The 20,236-nt window shown below is 37.6% G+C and overlaps 1 protein-coding gene across 5 annotated transcripts in view; it reads left to right on the top strand.

Annotated features, from left to right (window-relative positions):
* The window catches only part of MYCBP2 (MYC binding protein 2), a 276,794-nt gene that overhangs the window by 225,729 nt on the left and 30,829 nt on the right, over positions 1–20,236 (top strand). For 4 of the 5 annotated variants that reach the window (XM_024123253.3, XM_024123252.3, XM_024123251.3 and 1 more), the window contains 13 exons: positions 900–2,543; positions 3,517–3,686; positions 4,464–4,708; positions 6,693–6,860; positions 8,903–9,060; positions 10,017–10,216; positions 11,064–11,213; positions 12,727–12,887; positions 13,944–14,100; positions 14,270–14,494; positions 16,566–16,631; positions 17,724–17,963; positions 18,277–18,375. In XM_024123253.3, the coding sequence (XP_023979021.1) occupies positions 900–2,543; positions 3,517–3,686; positions 4,464–4,708; positions 6,693–6,860; positions 8,903–9,060; positions 10,017–10,216; positions 11,064–11,213; positions 12,727–12,887; positions 13,944–14,100; positions 14,270–14,494; positions 16,566–16,631; positions 17,724–17,963; positions 18,277–18,375 (3,683 nt within the window). The remainder of the gene's footprint in view (positions 1–899; positions 2,544–3,516; positions 3,687–4,463; positions 4,709–6,692; positions 6,861–8,902; positions 9,061–10,016; positions 10,217–11,063; positions 11,214–12,726; positions 12,888–13,943; positions 14,101–14,269; positions 14,495–16,565; positions 16,632–17,723; positions 17,964–18,276; positions 18,376–20,236) is intronic. The other variant, XM_024123254.3, reaches the window with a different exon arrangement.

Genomic DNA, 20,236 nt, shown 5'->3' with positions numbered 1-20,236 from the left:
GCCTGTGCTCCGCAATGGGAGAGGCCACAACAGTGAGAGGCCCGCGTACCACAAAAAAAAAAAAAAAAAAAAAAGAAAGAACTACAGTGTAACCAGAGTCATCTCAATTTACTAAGTATCCTTTTTCAAAAAATATAAATGCTTCTAGCAAGGTTTATGGATTTTCAGTTTTTTCATGTCACTTGAATCACTTCAATCAGGTTGCTTTCCTCCTAACAATGAACTAGTATCACTTGCACTGAGGGTAGAAGTTTTGATTTTAGGGAGGAAAGATAATCTTGAAGGTTGTACCACGGACTGACAGCAAAGACGACCTGGCTCTAATGCCTCAAAGGAAAACACGAAGTAGTAGGAAGGAGAGACACTGAATGAGGGCCCGGATGCCAAAAACAAGTGGTGCTCATGTAGAAACATCTAATGCTTTGCCTCGGAAAGAGCGAGATTATTTTTCTTTGTATCCTTTTTTTTTCCTGTTATTCTCCTGACTCCTTGTTGAAAGGCCCCAGAATTCAGACTTGTAATTCTAATTCTGAGGATCCCACCATTTTTCTTCTTCAAGCTCTGAGTTCTAAACAGCTAAGCCTATGAACTAAATAAGCTTTTAGAATATAACCTGTTTACAAATAACAGACTTCCTGCATTACATGTAATTAAATAATAGCTTTAGGGCATTCATACATTAATTATAAATTACTCTAATCCAACATTAGAATATTAGAATTATAAAATTACGTAATAGAAATTTGACGAGAATTCCCCCTTTATTCTTGAAGTATTTTTGTCTGTGACAAGCAATACAAATTTTTTTAGCTATGTTTTTTAATTTCATTGTTTAGTGGCTAAATCATCAGTAAGTTAAAATTATATTAACAAGTTTCACTATGAAATGGACCATACAGGTGACCGAGGAACTATCTCAACATCTTCTAGACCAGTCTGTACATCAGGAAAATCAGAACTGTCCTCCAAACACAGCAGAACACTTAAACCCGATGGACGTATGAGCCGGACTACTGCTGACCAGAAGAAGCAGAGGGGTACAGAAGGGCTATCGGCTAGTGAATCTCTCATGTTGAAATCCGATGCTGCAAAGTTGAGGTCAGATTCTCATAGTAGGTCATTATCCCCCAACCATAACACCTTGCAGACACTAAAATCTGATGGGAAGATGTCTTCTAGCTTCAGAGCTGAATCCCCAGGACCAGGTTCTCGGTCATCATCTCCTAAGCCAAAGACTCTCCCAGCCAGTAGGTCTAGCCCATCCAGTGCTAGCTCTACACGCTCCTCCTCACCGCATGATAAAACTCTACCTCAGAAAAGCACTGCTCCTGTTAAGACGAAACTTGATCCTCCTCGGGAACGTTCCAAATCGGACTCTTACACCCTTGATCCAGATACCCTCCGCAAGAAGAAAATGCCCCTCACAGAACCATTAAGGGGACGATCAACATCACCGAAACCAAAACCAGTGCCAAAGGATTCTAAAGACTCCCCTGGATCCGAAAATAGAGCTCCTTCTCCCCACGTGGTACAGGAAAACCTCCACAGTGAGGTGGTTGAAGTCTGCACTTCAAGTACTTTAAAAACGAATAGCCTAACAGACAGCACCTGTGATGAAAGCAGTGAATTTAAGAGTGTGGATGAAGGTCCGAATAAAGTTCATTTCAGCATAGGAAAAGCACCACTGAAAGATGAACAGGAAACGAGAGCATCCCCCAAAACAAGTCGGAAATGTGCTAATAGGCACACCAGGCCCAAGAAGGAAAAATCTAGCTTTCTCTTCAAAGGAGATGGATCCAAACCTTTAGAGCCAGCCAAGCAAGCCATGTCCCCTTCCGTGGCTGAGTGTGCCAGAGCCGTCTTTGCCTCTTTCCTGTGGCACGAAGGCATAGTACACGATGCAATGGCTTGTTCTTCTTTCTTAAAATTTAATCCTGAACTTTCCAAAGAACATGCTCCTATAAGAAGTAGTTTAAGCAGCCAGCAGCCTACAGAAGAAAAAGAAACCAAATTAAAAAATAGACACTCATTGGAAATATCATCTGCACTGAATATGTTTAATATTGCACCTCATGGACCAGATATATCTAAAATGGGTAGTATCAACAAAAATAAGGTATTGTCTATGCTTAAGGAACCTCCTCTGCATGAAAAATGTGAAGACGGGAAAACTGAGGCCACTTTTGAAATGTCCATGCATCACCCAATGAAGTCTAAGTCTCCTCTTCCCCTGACTCTGCAACATTTAGTGGCTTTTTGGGAAGACATCTCTTTGGCTACTATCAAAGCAGCTTCCCAGAATATGATTTTTCCAAGTCCTGGTTCTTGTGCAGTCCTTAAAAAGAAAGAGTGTGAGAAAGAGAATAAAAAGGCCAAAAAAGAAAAAAAGAAAAAGGAAAAGACAGAAGTTCGGCCCAGAGGTAATTTGTTTGGTGAAATGGCCCAGCTGGCGGTAGGAGGACCAGAGAAAGATACCATCTGTGAGCTCTGTGGAGAGTCACATCCGTACCCAGTGACATACCACATGAGACAGGCTCACCCAGGTAAGTGATGTTACTGAATATATGTAAGTACTTTGTGTGGAAAAACAAATTAGGTCACTTTGACTTAAGCTGTTCCATGAATTATGTTAAAGTACAGGGAAGCTTTTGCCCAGAATTTATAGTGTCTTACAATGTAATTTTTCAAGTGCTTTATCAATACAGTGTAGGGTTTATGAAAAATAGGCAAAGAAATCTAATAGTATGGTGGTAAGGCAATCTAGTACTATTTCATTTTAATGTATCACATTCTGAGAGATTGTTAACTTTTTAAATATTTTATGTGTTACCCAAAGGATGCTGTTAAAGTGTCCCACACAATAGAAATAAGGACATGTCCATTCATACAATAGAAATAAGGACATGTCCATACACACAGGAAAGATCGCAACATTAGGTCTCCTTTGATTGTATTGTTTTCCTGTTCAGAATTGCAAATTAAATTAGATTATACTGATTTCTTTGGGCATTTTCCTGTGGAAGAGATATTAACTGTTTCATCAGAAGACAGTTTTATGTTTTAGGTAAATGTAACGATTTCTGTAACAATTAATTTCCAAAATTCACTTATTATGAATTTGGGTAAATGTTTCTCTCTTCCGACATATTACACTGCAACCTTTTGTAAAATACATGATTTGTAAAATATAGTATTCTCACAGAGTGTTTTATACCTAATACCTGTCTTCTCCAATTTTTTTTAGCATACTTAATCTAAATGTACCCGTATCTTAACATTTCTTCTCATCTGCCTGTATAGAGTATCGTCAGTATTTTAGGCATCATTTACGTGACTACTTTTGGTTACACCTGCAAGTTTGCTGATATAATTAACAGCCCAGGTGGCGGTTAGATATTTGCCTCAGTATTTTGCTTACTTTGAGAAGGAAGAGCTGTCATATATGTACAGGTGGCAAGGAGCAGACTATTAAGGACACTTAAAGTGTTAAATTTTTATTTATGTTCTTACTTCAAGGTTGTGGCCGGTATGCTGGCGGACAAGGTTACAATAGCATTGGGCATTTTTGTGGAGGATGGGCTGGTAACTGTGGTGATGGTGGCATAGGGGGAAGCACGTGGTACCTGGTGTGTGATCGCTGTAGAGAAAAATACCTCCGTGAAAAACAGGCTGCTGCAAGGGAGAAGGTATGTTTATTTTGTTCTGGCTATGCTGTTAGTGATAAGGATAAACCTTGTAAAAATCTCTTTTTATGATCATATTATCAGACAACCCCACATAATTGATATTAAAGATCAGCCTTCATAACAGGGCTAATATATAAATTTAATTTATGTACCAGGTCAGCTGTTTTTAATTACAAAAACAAATTATATCTTGGGATAACACAAAACAGCTCTCCTGTAGCATACATACCTTATTGACAGATGTTTACTGCATAATTTTTTATTATTAATGTGTCTGCTATTCTACACACATATATGTAGCTTTCCCCCTTCACCTTTATCTCTCTTAGCCCTCTCTTTTTCTTTTTCCTTTTCTTTTTCTACTCTTTATCTCCTCTCTCTTTTTCTTAATCCCTAATTATGTGGAGGACTCATGGAAAGTCAGGATCATTCACACTAGTGACACACCTAGCTAAAAATATTTGCCAAATATACGCACACACGCACACACACACAGATCATTTACTCTTTTATTTAGATAACTACATTTAGATTTTACTACTTAGGTTTTTTAACTTTCCCAAGGAAAGAGAAAAATATAGTTTGCATTTGATATAAATTGGTTTTAATAAGTTCAGGAGAAGCATGAAGTGAATGTTGTTTTGGGGAATCACTATTATTATTTTAAAGTAGTTCTACAGTGTTTAATAATTTTTATTGGAAATTCGAAATATTTAGTTTAAGAAATTTAAAATTTGAGTATAAGTAGGAAAAGATCCCTACAAATTTTCTTTCCAGGTCAAACAATCTAGGAGGAAGCCAATGCAAGTCAAGACTCCTCGTGCCTTGCCCACTATGGAAGCTCACCAAGTGATTAAAGCAAACGCCCTCTTCCTGCTGTCCCTGAGCAGCGCGGCCGAACCGAGCATTCTGTGTTACCATCCTACAAAGCCATTCCAGTCTCAACTTCCCAGCGTGAAAGAGGGCATTTCTGAGGATCTCCCGGTTAAAATGCCTTGTCTCTACCTGCAGACATTAGCTAGGTAATATAACTCGGCTGTTGTTTTTTTAAATCACTGTGGATTAACAGCTACTATTTAATATCATGCCCTGAATTTCCACGCTACAGTACATATTGTATACAGTAAAGTGACCTCCAGGAATTTATTTTCTGAGTTGCCTTAACTCAGAAATAAGACTGGTAGAGGTATAAACTTTAGAGTAGTAGGTATTTGAAAAAAATATGTAAATACTATGTGGATTTGTATTATTATTAATACACAGTATGTCTTAGTAAGACTTCAGCTATCTTTTACTCTTTGGTAGGCAGATGTCCGTGTGTTAATAGTGGGAATGCTGAAATGGAAATAAACTGATATTTGCTATCCAGAATCTTTCATTTTTCAAATTATTAATTCTGTTAGCGTTTAAATGTTGGTTAGGTGAGTACCAGCTTTGTGTTACACCAAGATGAATATAATAAAATCCTGACTTCGTGCATTCACACTCTGCTGGAGACAGATATGTAAAGGAAACATTTAAAATGTTACGTGAGGAGTACTTATGATAGAAGTGTGTATAGAATACTGTCATAGCATAAAAGTTAGAGAGTGCCTGAATCTTGCCAAGGAAATAAGGAAAGGTTTCCCAGAGGATCTGACATTTTAGCAGTCTTGCAGGATAACTAGAAATCAATCAAGCAGGAAATGAGAGGAAAGCAATTCCTGACATAAACCACATATGTGAGGACACAAATGAAATAGCATTACACATTTAAAGAATATAGGCTTATTAAAATATTGGTTACCAGGAGAAATATATGAAGTGTTGTTTCCCAAGACCAGGTAATGCGTGGCTCTGTAGCCCATGCTAAGGTTGGATTTTGTCCCATAGAGGAAACAGTGGATAAAGACGAATTTTAAACAAGGAAATGCGTGAACTGGTTTGCAGTTGGAAGATCACTCTGCTGCTAATGTGGAAACCGGATCAAAGGGCATAAGTGAAGATGGAGAGAAGCCTGTTAACAGTGTACTGTTTTTCCTATATTGGGCTTTGCTGGTGCAACCCATATGTTCATGCATTGTACACTGATACTCTAAAACAGGCTTTCATAGGCCAAATTCAGATTTTTTTCATCAGCTAACAAATGAAGATTTCTAGAAATTGCCTGCTGCCGTGGCTTACCAACCAACAGTTCCATTTTGAGAAGCAGAGTTATGTAGTTTGTTTGTTTTTGTAATTATTCAGTAAAATGAGTGGGAAACAAAAATGAAAATGTGAGACTACGTACATTTGGGACTGTGGAGGAAATCATCAGGAATGCCAAGTACAGCAAGCCTTCAGCTTCAGTCACCTGTTTACTGTACTTAGCCTAGTACCTCTCTGTTCCAGTTTGAAAAGGATAGAATCAAACGGTAAAACATGTAAAAAATGCTGGCATACTCTAATTATGGATTTTATATTTTTAGCCCTGTGGGGAATAGATATCCCTCTAACCCATGGAACATTTCATATATCTAATCTTTTTCAAATTTCACTCTTAAAAAAAAAAAAAAAATCGGTCACCGCCTGTGCTTTAGTGGTCCATGCAAGAAATGTCATGAGCCTGAAGCAAGGCAGTGATGATGGGGAACAAGAAGGGGAATAGTGAGAGGGAACCTGGTATCCACAGGCCTAAGTGACTGGTCATGGTCAAGGGCTGAGCCTGCTGTGACACCGAGATACTTCGGTGTAAGGCACCTGGATAGCTGGTGGGATCACTCACTAAAGCTAGAAGATGGAAAAGTTCTAAAAAGGAAAGAAAATAAATTCAATTTTGGATTTGAAATGTTTATGGTACCAGGAATATCTATGTGTAAAATTATCAGACTTCTATCTCCTTTCGCTTACATCTCCCACTATTTTAATCCTTTAATCCTCAGTTACAGACTTAATGAGTTGCTTTTACTTTTACGAAGGAGATTAAAAATAGAAAGTTATCTGTATTGCCATCATACTTTTTAAGTTATTGGGTTTGATTTAATGCAGGCATCATCATGAAAATTTTGTGGGTTATCAAGATGACAACCTATTCCAGGATGAGATGAGATACCTGCGTTCAACATCTGTACCTGCCCCATACATATCAGTAACTCCTGATGCGAGTCCTAATGTATTTGAAGAGCCAGAGAGCAACATGAAGTCCATGCCACCCAGGTATTTGAGTTATTTTCTTTCTGTTGAGTCCAGTGTTTGGTGGAAGAAAGACTGTAAGCTAGAAGAGAATGCTCTAGAAGTTCTTTCATACATATCTCCATCTCGGGAAGGAAGTTGTGTCAACTCTGCTAACTGTTAGAGCAGTAAGAAAAAGCAAGCATTCATGAATCAGGTAAGGTCCTTGATAGCAGAGGCAGATCCAGTTGTAGAGAAAAGATCAACTAGTGAAGTAATAAAGGATTCCATTTCCATTGTATATTATATCATTTAATGCTGTAGTAAATCAGACTAGAGAAAGGTCACTTTGAGGCAGTACTTAGAGAAGGTTTCATGGGAGAAGTAGCACTGAAAGTAGATCTTGAGCTTCTTGGATTATTACTTGCAGTGTTCCCCCCAGCCCCACCCTACCCCCTTATAGTATCAGAGTAAAGGGCTTCTTGAAAACTGAAGAGAAGCATGTATATATATATATATATATATATATATATATATATAATGCAGAAGGAAACAGGGTACCACTGAGAGTTTTTAGAGGAGGAATGACATGGTACAAATGCAGAAATAGTCTCACATTGTCAACTGAGAAGCTGAACATTTCAATCAAAGATGTCAGCTGTGTGTGTGGAATTGGATTGTGTTGGCAATGGTTGTTAAAGACAGATGGGTAAAGGAAATATTTTGGAGGAAAAATCAGTGTGACTTGTTGAGTGACTGGATAATGAAAAGGATCAGTTTAGGATAGCATCAAGAGTTCAGGCATGAGTAACTGTGAACATGATGTCATTAGAAAGGAAACCTTTGGGTTTTCTTGTGTTGCTTGAGTTTCTTCACAAGCTTGATCAGTTTTATAAGAACAAGTCATTATTTTTTAGGTTGTGTAACAGTTTTTTACGTTGATAGATAAACTTCCTCTAAAAGCAGAAAAGATGTCTTGTGCTTTATAGTAACACCATATATAAAGTGAATTAAATTAACATATCCCTATATTCTGGTCATTCTGGAGCCAAACAGCAGAAACTGACATCCAGGCACCTTTACCCAGTTAGTTATGTACAACATTTATCGTCTGTTCAAACAAGAATGTGCACACACTTAGGCAGTGAGGAAAGAAAATGGCCAGGGAGTTAGCCACTTACTAGAAAGTATATAAGCTTTACTGAGGGACATAGGATTTTAAACCTGGCTTGAACGATGGAAAAGAAACAACTCTAGAACTTAGGGTGAGAGCAAAAATAGCCCAATGTGGAATGAGGTGACAGAGAAAAGAATACATGAAAAGAATAGTTTATAAATTTGCCTTAGAAAGTAAAGAAAGGTATTTCTCTTTTTTATAAAATGTCTCAATAAAGGAAATTATATAACTATCTTAATACTTTTTCAAGTGTTTTTTAATGCTGCTGTAGTAAATAGAAAATTGTTGGTTTCCTAAAGCCTGCATGAAAACCATTGAGTTCTCATATGGATGTAAGTATAATATAATTGACACTGGAATTCAGTTTGTCACCTCTCAGTACACTTTGGTGCAGCCATGCTCTGGATAGGGCTTTGGGCAGCACCCCCAAAGAATAAGAAACCTCACAGAACACTCAGCACCAAAGGAAAATTGCATCCTTTCACTTTCCATTTTATTAGGTCTCTGTATGTACATATCGCTTTTCTTTCTATTCAGTGCTGTTATGAATATATCTGCCTGATTTTCCCTGAATATCATGACACATGTCTTCTACCACGGTGCTTTTGATTCTGAAAGGAGCTTAGAACATTTGAAGCCTTTTCTTCTTTTTCATTTGAAATGCAAAGTAGATTTAAGAAAACTAAAAGTTTTAAGATGGAGTTCTGAAATCAGTCAAAATGTGGCTACATTTGGAAAGATCAAATTATGATTTAAAGAGAGATTATCAAGTTGGCTTTGAATTTGTATTCTTCCACGTGAAATACGGGTTCCCGTATTTGACTATACTATTAAAAACTAAATAAATATAGTTATCACATCATTCGCTTTTTCTCCTGAGTTTTTATTTGTCATCTTGTTCTATCTGCAGTTTGGAAACCAGTCCCATAACTGATACTGATCTTGCCAAGAGAACTGTCTTCCAAAGATCATACTCAGTTGTTGCTTCTGAATATGATAAACAACACTCCATTTTACCTGCACGAGTTAAAGCCATTCCTAGAAGAAGAGTTAACAGTGGAGACACTGGTAAGTATAAAATAAAAAAGAAGACTGAGTGATCCAAATGGTTTTATTTGTAGATATTTTTTAAAATCTAATTTTTGAAGGCAGAGGAATGGATTAATTTTAAATTGTGATAGACATTCCTTTTATGTGACTTAGCCATACATGTGCCCCTCTGAATTTCACATCTCAGTTGGAAGAGACACCCAGAGATCATCCAGTGTTATTTAAGAATAAATTGACCTTTAAAGTACATCACTTGTTAGATAGCTAAGCGAAATATTGCTACCATTCTCCCTTGCACTGAGCTTCAGTGAACCAGCAGTTCCAATGACTTAACACTTTCACAGTGATCTTCCCACTCACAACAGAAGCTTATAACTCCTGTAGCTACTACCACTCAAACAGATAATAAAAACTGGGGATACGGCTAGCTCTTAATCAGTAAAAATGTTAGATAATCTGGACCAATTGGTATCAACAGCCTCAAACTGGGGCTGATTGATTCTGTCTCAAGAATAAAGAAACCCAAGGAACAAAAGGATAATATGTTAATGATTTATCAGGCCAACCACTTACTAAATGAAGATCTGACCTCATATTTATAGGTAAATGATTATGTATCTTATTGAAGATCTTCAAGGAAGATATTATTGAGGATAAATCAAATAATGATTTATAGGTTCATTCAACAAGTATTTTTGAGCTCTTATTGAGGTACCATTTGTTATAAAGCAGTCCTGTAGAAAATGATGGGGATAAGATGTAGATTCCATTTAGGGAGAAAATAAATCACTTCATGTTTAGTGTTTTAGAAAGCATGGACTTTAGATTCAGACCTGCAAAAATAAAAACAAAAAAACTGCAAAGACTCTAAAGTGAATAAGCTAGATACTATTCATTAATATCATCTTAGATACATTAATCATATGTATTACCTATAAAAGTTAATAATTTTCTTTTTTTTTTCCTTTAAATAGAAGTTGGTTCTTCCCTCTTGAGACATCCATCTCCTGAGCTTTCCCGGCTAATCTCAGCCCACAGCTCTCTTTCCAAAGGAGAACGAAATTTCCAGTGGCCAGTTTTAGCCTTTGTTATACAGCATCATGATCTGGAAGGTCTTGAAATAGCAATGAAACAGGCCTTAAGGAAATCTGCTTGTCGAGTTTTTGCTATGGAGGTAAGAATACATTAATAGAATTATTGATTCATTCATCATACACTTCAGGTGATGATTCTATTTAAGGATGTCACTTTTCTACCAAACAGAAATTGTGACAAATTAAGAGACTTCAGTGAATAGAAATTATCGTGTTCACAACAAAATTAAACTCAAGTTTATGAATATAAATGAATTTAGAGTTTCATAGTGAAGCGCTCTAAAAAACTTTATTTCTGCATTGCTTCATTATTTGAATCCTGATAATATCTTTTTTAAGAAGCTTTTTGTAATCACAGAGTCTTTGCAGTTAGAATAATCCTGCAAAGGGGATGAAAAGTGGGCTTTGGAGTTGTAAATTTAACGGTAATAACTTATCTGAGTCTCTGGAAATGGATTGCTATATATCATAGACTTGTGTGTAATAACTTTTTTTTCTTTATCATGGGTCGGAGGTAACCTGCCATTTCATCAATGGGAGCAATATGAGTATATTTAAGTAAATGGTAGCTTGTGTAGAACATAAGAAACATTCTGTGTTGATCCTGAATGCAAGCTGGAAGAAAAATGTGCATGTGGGTAAATTAGTATGAAGACAAATTTTTGAAATAAAAAGTATTTTGGGAAAGTATTTTGGTATTGCATTTCATAGGTATTATTTTCCCTATTATTATTAATTTTTTAATTAGGCCCAAAATTATTGACTGTGTAAGTTCAGTGTACTTTCAGTGAAATGAAGATCAGACTTCCTAGTATCTTTCCTTAAAAGACATAGTCCAGGAAGGTTCTTTGTTTCCAAATAAGAAAAGAAATGTTCACTCGTATATTTTCTTTTTATCTTGGACTTATTTAACCATCATTTATTCAGGCTTTCAACTGGCTTCTGTGTAATGTCATCCAAACAACTTCTCTCCATGATATTCTGTGGCATTTTGTGGCATCACTGACTCCTGCTCCAGTGGAACCAGAAGAAGAAGAGGATGAGGAAAATAAAACAAACAAAGAAAATGCAGAACAAGTAAGTGAGGTTCTTGGTTTTTTAATTGTCCATATTTTTATAGGAGACTAGGGCTTCCCTGGTGGCGCAGTGGTGGAGAGTCCGCCTGCCGATGCAGGGGACACGGGTTCGTGCCCCGGTCCGGGAGGATCCCACATGCCGCGGAGCGGCTGGGCCCGTGAGCCGTGGCCGCTGAGCCTGCGCGTCCAGAGCCTGTGCTCCGCAACGGGAGAGGCCACAGCGGTGAGAGGCCCGTGTACCGCAAAAAAAAATAAAATAAAATAAAATATAGGAGAGTAGAACTACTTTCAGACAGTGCAATAATTTTCATGAGGTCATTCACAGATTATATAACCTAACGGCAGGAATAAAATTTCAGTGCTGTGAGCAACATATTAACTATGCTGAGTGAAAGTCTTCTGTCTCCAAAAATGCTGTCAGTCAATTCTGATTTCTCACTAGCCATCACTGTCTCGAAGCAATCAGCTTCAAGATAAACACTATCACAGTGCAGTATAAGACAGATAAACAGTGCAACATTATTACAGAGAAGATCAGTCTACTTTACAACATTACTGTAAGGTACAGAGAGTGAAAATGATACTGTGTAGGCACGTGAAATTCAAAAATCTTTGGCTAGAAGGGACTTGTATTTTATAGGAGGCAGGCTGTATCATGGAAAAGCATTGAACTTGGACCCTGGAAGCCTGGATTCCAGCCCCATTTCCACCTCTGTAGCTGTGACTTGTGGGCCTCATTTCTATTTCTAGAATAAAAAAGTAGAGGACTGAAACCTCCATGTAAAAGACTGTCAGAATAGGCAGAAAAAAAGCAAAAGCTAGATACTGTTTATAAGCATCGCATCTAAAACATAAGGATAGAGGAAGATTAAAAGTAGAAAAAGATATACTGGGTAAATACCAACCAAAATTAGCTAGTTGAACATCAGAAAAAAACAGACTTCAAGACATAATTATCAGTAGGGATAAAGAGGCTTTCTACAAAATGATAAGAGTAGCTCTGTGTAGTTAATGTAGGTTTGTAGTTAATAATATAGCCTTTAAGGAAGTAAAAATCAACAGAGCTGCAAGGAAAAACAGAAAAAAAATCCACAATTACAATGTGAGATTATCACGCATTCACGAGAGCTGTCTATTCCTGTGTAACAAACTGCCCCAAAACCCAGTGGATGGAAACGCTTGCTTATTGGCTTACAGCTCTGTGGGTCAGCAATTTGGGTGAGGCTCAACTGAAGGGAACGGCTCATTTCTGCTAGTAGATTAGTGAGTACACTGGAATTGATACTCATATGTGGCATTTATTTGTTTGGTGATTTTATTTATAGGTGATCTTATCACTTTTTCCTTTAAAATAATACAAACATAATTAGTTAATCTTAACGGATTCCTTGGGTATGGTTTGATTTTGTTTACATTTCTGTTACATGAGTATCCTTAAAGTGTACATTTTTTTGTGTGGGGACAGTTCCTTCCAGCAGACAAATGGATCAACTTGCTTTCAATTTCTGTCTTAGGAGAAAGATACAAGAGTATGTGAACATCCACTCTCAGATATAGTGATTGCAGGGGAAGCTGCTCATCCTTTACCACATACATTTCACCGCTTACTTCAAACGATCTCTGATCTTATGATGTCTCTCCCCAGCGGCAGTTCGTTACAGCAAATGGCCCTGAGGTAATCTTATATCTAAGTATTGTAGGTACCCTGGAAAAGGGATTTTGCGGAGGAGTCAATGCACAAGATGCTCGAAAGACCTCTTTAAATAGTAAGATAGAAAGAATACCTGCATTATGTGAATGGTGCCTCCCTCATGACTGTCATGATTTAGAATTGTCCTTCTTCTTAGTTCATGCCTGTTGGCCCCTCTTTAAAATGTGGATAATATACTACTTAATCCTCTAAATTATCACAATCTGTAACAGTCTTCCTCACTTTCCCCTCTCTTCTCCCCGAAATCACGTGTCTCAGTGCTGCTCAACAGTAGAGTCTTAAATGTCACAAAAAGGGAGAGGGAATGAAATCTCAAAAACAGAAATCAAAATAGGAGTTTGAATTGAAAAGACTATCAAGAGAAATAGAGCCTAGTCATATGCAGCCAGTCCTACAACTACATTGAAGAGCATCGCCTCCTTTTAAGTCCAGACCTGCTGAGATTCAACATTTTACATTGTGGCCCTTGTCATTAGAGCCATGTACTAGACTACACATATAAATCAATCCTCCACTGATTTTTTTAAGACATAGGTTGAAGGAGTGATTTTGGCTACCCACATCCCTAACGACAAGACCAGCCGAGAGGAGATTTTGTTTCCTCCTCACAAGATTTTTGAAGTACAAAGTGTGTTATACTCTGATGGATTACTACGGAATTGTAAGACTAATACATTTAAGAGGCTCTTATAGTTGGGGTAACACTTCTCTACAAAACTGATTTATTACCTTTTTTGCTTCTGTAGCCTTGACCTTCATGTATCCAGTTTGAAAATGGGTGAACTTTCCTTAGAATTTATGTTGTTTGAAAGAAATGACCTTTATTTCTCAAAAAACAACAAAAAAAAATGAATAAAAGCCAGTAGAAATAATTTTGTTTCTTGAATTTTTAAAATTTGTATTTTTTGTACCTAGAGCGTTAAGATTTCTTGCAATACTAGCTGCAGAGTGCTTTTTTCCAGGAATTCCTTAGAGGTTCCCAAAAAAGAATTTTTTAATGTATTACTTGTGCCTTTTTAGATGCTGGAGTCTGAAATTCAAGCAATCGGATCACCAGTTCCTCCATCAGAGCAACGTCTTTCATCACATTAACAATATTTTGTCAAAATCAGATGATGGAGACAGTGAAGAGAGTTTCAGCATCAGCATACAGTCTGGCTTTGAAGCTATGAGTCAGGTCAGTCATTTAGCATTGTTAATACTCAATGATGTATTGAAGGAGAAGCTGAAAATTACTTCTAAATAATTTGATTCTTATTGCTATTTCTTATCTCATGTCTGTTCATTTTATTATCATGGGAGATGTCCATTTGAGTGTTATAATGATGTATATTTGTTTCTGGTAGGAATTATGCATTGTAATGTGCTTAAAGGACTTAACCAGCATTGTTGACATAAAAACTTCTAGCCGACCTGCCATGATTGGCAGTTTGACAGATGGTTCCACAGAAACCTTCTGGGAATCAGGAGACGAGGATAAAAACAAAACTAAGAACGTCACCATCAACTGTGTGAAAGGAATCAATGCCCGCTATGTATCTGTTCATGTGGACAATTCCCGAGATCTTGGGGTAAGAAAGGAGACTTAATTTGTGGTTCGTTAGTTCTTTTCAGACCTTTATTTATCATGCAGTCTCATTTCTGAGTTTTAGCAAAGAGATTTTCATCTGGAATTCACCAACCAAAAACTATATCTTTATAGTTCTAAAATAAATCTTCAGCCTAAAAACAGATAAATATGACTGGGAGCACTGTGGAATACCAACTCTAAGAAAAGGTCTCATCACAAACATACCATGGCTATAGCTAGCAATAGAAATATCTATTCCATGATTTTTTACCTCCATGCCCCTGTTCAAGCTATTTCCTTGGCCTGGAAGTCCTCTCCTTAAACTCTGCTTTTCATATCCTTCCCAAATCTAAGACCCGATAGACAAATCCTCTCCCAGTACCTCCTCTATAAAAATTACTCTTTCTCTCCTCTGGGTTCTTTTTTTATATTACTCTGATGGCACTTAATACACTTTGACCGATTGTGTAATTAGCTTTCAGTTTTTAATCCTCACCCCCGGCCATCATGAGGGAATTGGGGGACGTTCCTGGACTAACCTAAGTAATCATACTTTATATTCTCCCTAGCTCTAGCCTGTCTACATGTTTCCACTGAATTGAGCACTCTTCTACAGAAAGCACTGAAGAGGAAAAAGCATCCTATTTACTTGAGTGTTCAGAGCCGAGAAAAAAGTAGCACCAACTACCAAACTCCCACGCTTTTACCCCATTCCTGGGAAAGAATACTTCTTGGGAATTTTTCTCCTCTGAATGGCAGTGGCTTGCTAGCAGATATAGTATTAATAAGTCCCCTTGGGCCACTGCCAAGCTGCTCTGATCCCATTTGTGTATTTCCTTTCCCAGGGACAGCCACAGTGATGGGTTTGGGTCTCCTGTATGGAGAACGCCAACCACAGAAGTTCAGTGTGCAGTCAGAGCACTCCTTGCCGTCCACGGTCACCCCAACTTCTGTCCATCAGCTCAGATTGAATAAGGAATAAAGGCTTAGCTAATATATCACTAGCTTACCTCCTCTTGAGACCCAACAGTTCAGTTGGTACAGCTACTTTATCTTACTTGAAAGTCAAGTATAACAAATCAGAACATTTTTATGTCAGGAGCTCACTGCTCAGTACAGTGTTATCTTTAATTCATGTTGTAAGCTAGGACACACTTTCCCTCAAAACAATGGTTGCACTCAATGTGACATTTTTGTCTTTTATGAGAGATAATCATGATAATATTCATTTTTAAAAGCCCCAGTGTGTATGCTGACATCAGCTTTTCTTTTAGGAAACCTCCTCTAATTTATATGCATCATTAGACTTACATACCTCTGTGTCCCCGCAGCCTGCCCACCACACTGCCTTAAACACAGCACTTGTTGATTTGAACTGCATCAGCCTATAGCACTTGAAGTATGCAGCTCTCCAAGGAATTAGTATGTCAGTCTCTTTCTTGATGTGCTTGGCATAAAACTTACTCAAACTTAAGGACTCTGGCTCTAGTACCAGTGTGACTCTTTTCAGTACTTAAAGGTACTGAATTTCTTTTGATATTTTACTTTGTGTGTTAATGTTCCTTCCCTAGTTTGACAAGGATCTCGAGGGGATAGAACCTATCCCTCTCATATATCCTTCTCCAAGTCCCTAAGGCCGTCTGGGTCCATCGTGATACTCACAAGTATTTGTTGCCTAAGCTCCCTGTCTTCCTCCTTTTTACAGCCGGAAACAATGAGAATAATGTGATAAAAATGGGACATGAGTAGCAAGGCAAGTTGCTGAAAGGCTTCATGATAAAGATAGAATTTAAATGATTAGACTTTGGATGAAAAGAGGGAATGCCCACCTCCTCTCTCAGAGCCCATAGAGAAGGGCTGAAATGTGAGATTCAAGATGGAGTTTGTGAGAATAAGAAAAGACTGGAGTTGTAGGAACCGTCGTTGGTTGGACAGATGGAATGAAGTCAGTTAGGAAGGACCGTAAAAGACAGGCAGAAGAGTTGATGTTATATTGCTAGGCTGTAAGAAATCACTGTCAGTTCTGGAGCCAGGAACATGGCATAGTAACTATTTTGAATTGTTTATTTTAGAATAAAGTTACCTCAATGACCTTCTTAACTGGCAAAGCAGTAGAAGATTTGTGCAGAATAAAGCAGGTAATTAAAACTTTGTCATTAAATGTTTTACTGCCCAGGGAGAAATTTCTTCTTCTCAGTGTCCTCTGTTGAGTTCTAATTTTGGCATGCCACCCAAGTATTATAGGAAATCGTCTATTTACAAAACACTAAATTGGCAAATGGTCCATGTATAGGAATAGTTACAACCATCTCTGTTCTAAACATCTTACCCATTATTTCCCTAAATTCCTCTAGTGATGAGCAAGTGTACCGTGCCTATAGCCCTCCACCCTGACTCCTGCTCCCCTGCAGAGATTCAGGGTGCCTTAAAATTCATCATAGATCCAATTCACAACTGTCACCTTAATTCACCCACACTTCAGGTTGAAATGTAGGTTGTTGTCCTGTAGCTTGAAAATCTTTCAGTTATAACACTGTGACTATATCCAGGTTGAAAGTTAATTTACAAACCAGCTCTAGAAACGAGTTAAGTTCTATTTGGGCGTGTGACCGAGATTCTGTATAAACTCACTTACTTGTGAGTGAGTAGCGTCAAAAACCGTTTTACAGCACACTGAAATTGAATCCTTGAAAAAAAGTTGTCTTCTCAATGAAATATACTGAAATAAGTAATGACCAATGTGAATTTACATATTATATAATTTTTCTTCAAAAGTAAAATATATTAAGTAACTGCACAGCAAAAATCCTTGCTTTAAATGTGCTTTCATGTGAAGATGCACAAAACAGGACTTCATTGCTGATCATGTGAGTATTTCTACTTACAGTCAGTGTAGGTACAGTCATGTAAATTGTTTGCAGTTGTTTCACTTACGTAACTTGTGCTAGGAAGCCATATAGTAAGCAGATCTGCATTTTAATTCTCAACTCCATCACTTACTAGATGTCTGCCGTCTGTGTTAACCTCACTTTCTTCATCTGTAGCTACTATAGTATTGTATTATCCTCACAAGGTTTAAATAAGATAATCAGTGTGAAATAATCTAATAAGCTTTTCTGTGGGTACAGTTATTTGTTATTTGAGCTTGCTGTTATTAATGCAAAGTCTAGGACAGTGATAAAATAGTAGTACACCTGTATCAGGTTTCTATCCCTTTTCTGCTCTCCTAGGTTGATCTGGATTCCAGGCACATTGGTTGGGTAACAAGTGAACTTCCAGGAGGGGATAATCACATCATCAAAATTGAATTAAAGGGCCCAGAAAATACACTGAGAGTTCGACAAGTTAAGGTTCTGGGCTGGAAGGATGGCGAAAGCACAAAAATTGCTGGCCAGATTTCAGCCAGTGTGGCCCAGCAAAGGAACTGTGAAGCTGAGACTCTACGAGTGTTCAGACTTATTACATCACAAGTGAGTGTCCTTACTACACATTTTCTAGCACAGGATAAATTGAAATAATATACTACTTCGACAATAATATCAAGAGGTTAACAGAATATTTTGGAAAGCTTGTTGGAGATTGCTGGCTACAAACGTGGCCCGTTTTTTTCTCCTCATAGCCCTGAATTCTTGTATTTCACTTTGCATTCATCTCCTGAAGAGTAGAGGTGTGCAGTGGGAATAGCCTAGTAGCATAAAGCCCACAGAGCCAGCTACTGACTCCTCTAGCCTTCTCAGAGGAGGCTCTGCCATTGAGTTGCTCTCACCTTCTCTTCTCCACCAGGTATTTGGAAAGCTCATCTCTGGAGATGCTGAACCCACACCAGAACAAGAGGAAAAAGCACTATTGTCATCACCTGAAGGAGAAGAAAAAGTATACAATGTATTTATTTATATTCTAAAAATATTTATTTCCCTTTTTCACTTTGTTACTTTCGTTCACTGAAATAATCCGTGTATTGCTGTGTGTTTTAATGTATATGTGATACTAGTTTCTGTATATTTAACTAAAACTAAAGTTAATAGTTTTTACTTTAATTAGAAAGAAGATGAAGGAACTATCAGAAGATATTCACTTTTTGTTCATGTATGATCTAGCTGGTATTTTAAGTAACAACAAAATTTGCTCTAAACCTTGCGCTGTTGTGTTCAAATGTTGGCATTTGTAAAATCAGCTTCATCATTGACTGTGCTGTCTGCCTTCCGCCATCTTCTCTGTCCTTCACGGTTCAGCTCAAAAGTACTGTCTTCTCCATGAGCCTCCTTCATGATTGTTCAGGGGAAATCATAAAGAAGGTCGTGGAGAAGACACAAAGTAGTATGTCCTCTGCTAAGCTTCATAGTAATTTCTGTGTCTCTTCTTGGTTTCTCTCTTGTTAGGTTTATTTGTATACATGTTTTATATCTTCTACTTAATTATACCTTCTTAAAGACCAAGTACATGTCTGGTTTGTCTTTATATCCACCATGGCGTAAACACACTTGTGTTCAGTAAATTTTTATTGGAATAACCTGTTCTTTATACTGTTCTTGAAATTTCTTCTAAAATGCATTTGCCTAACTTATTTGGTCTAAACTAAAGCATTATATCTAAGAGGAGAACCTCATCCATTTTCAAAAAGAGAGGTCAACCCTGACTAGTCTTCATATTCTTGTGTCTTTAGATGCTGTAAATAATCAACTTGACAGCCCTTTGAAAGATAATTCCAAGGACTTACCTAGGCTAACCCTGTGCCTTCTGATACAGTAGCATCTAAATCATCCACATTTTTCTGTTTGGGTTCTGTTAAAAAAAAAAAATGGGATTTCATAAACTCTGGTAATTTTTTTCAGCATCTTTAGGAGATATTTGCACAACTGCAAGACTGAGTAACTACTCATTAAATCAGCTGAATTTTAACAAATGTCAGTTCTTTGCTAAATAACCTTACGAGCTGGTAGCAAGCCCTCAGAAAGCTTACCTTCTGTTCTTAGATGTGAACAGTCCATCCCCTCCCTCCCAAAAACAGATCAACAGGAATACTCCACAGTATATAATCTACTTATTAAATGTGTGAAAAATTGCACGTCAGTTGCATGTCAGGATTTCAGAGTACATTGAGGTTATTGTTTGTGCCCTGGAGTGCTCAGAGAAGGCTTCTTGGGGGATATTAGACTTTGAGTTAGACCTGAAAGAGAATGGATGAAAGTCAGATTAATAGGATGGGAGCAAGGGCGCCTTGAAGAGGCTGGCCGAACTCTAGGAGAGTGTATGCTGAGGCATTAAGATTGAATAGGAAAGGTTATGCTAGTGGTTCAGTGGCGGTGAGATAACATAACTTTTAAGGGAATCATTTTATAAGTCAGGTTTTTGAAGTAAAATTTACGTACAAACCCTGCATCGGCAGGTGGACTCTCAACCACTGCGCCACCAGGGAAGCCCAAAGTTCAACGTTTTAAACTGCATCGTTTCAAATTTTGACCAGTGTATACAGTGGTGAAATCATTACAAGCAAGTTTTAAAACACATCTCTCCCAGAATTTCCCCGTTGATCCTTTGCATTTAATCCCCTCATCTCATTCCTAGCCACTACCTGGCAACCACTGAGATATTTTCTGCCCCTATAATGTTGCCTTTTCACAGGTGTTATTTACTGGAACCCCGTAGAAAGTAGCCTTTTTATTTTTTATTATTTTTTTTAATATGGTCTTTTTTTTTAACATCTTTATTGGAGTATAATTGCTTAACAATGGTGTGTTAGTTT

This window comes from Physeter macrocephalus, chromosome 13 (genome assembly GCF_002837175.3).
Source record: "Physeter macrocephalus isolate SW-GA chromosome 13, ASM283717v5, whole genome shotgun sequence".
NCBI classification, from domain to species: domain Eukaryota; kingdom Metazoa; phylum Chordata; class Mammalia; order Artiodactyla; family Physeteridae; genus Physeter; species Physeter macrocephalus.
Note: the sequence above shows the minus strand (reverse complement) of the source record. Positions and strands in the feature narration are given on the sequence as shown.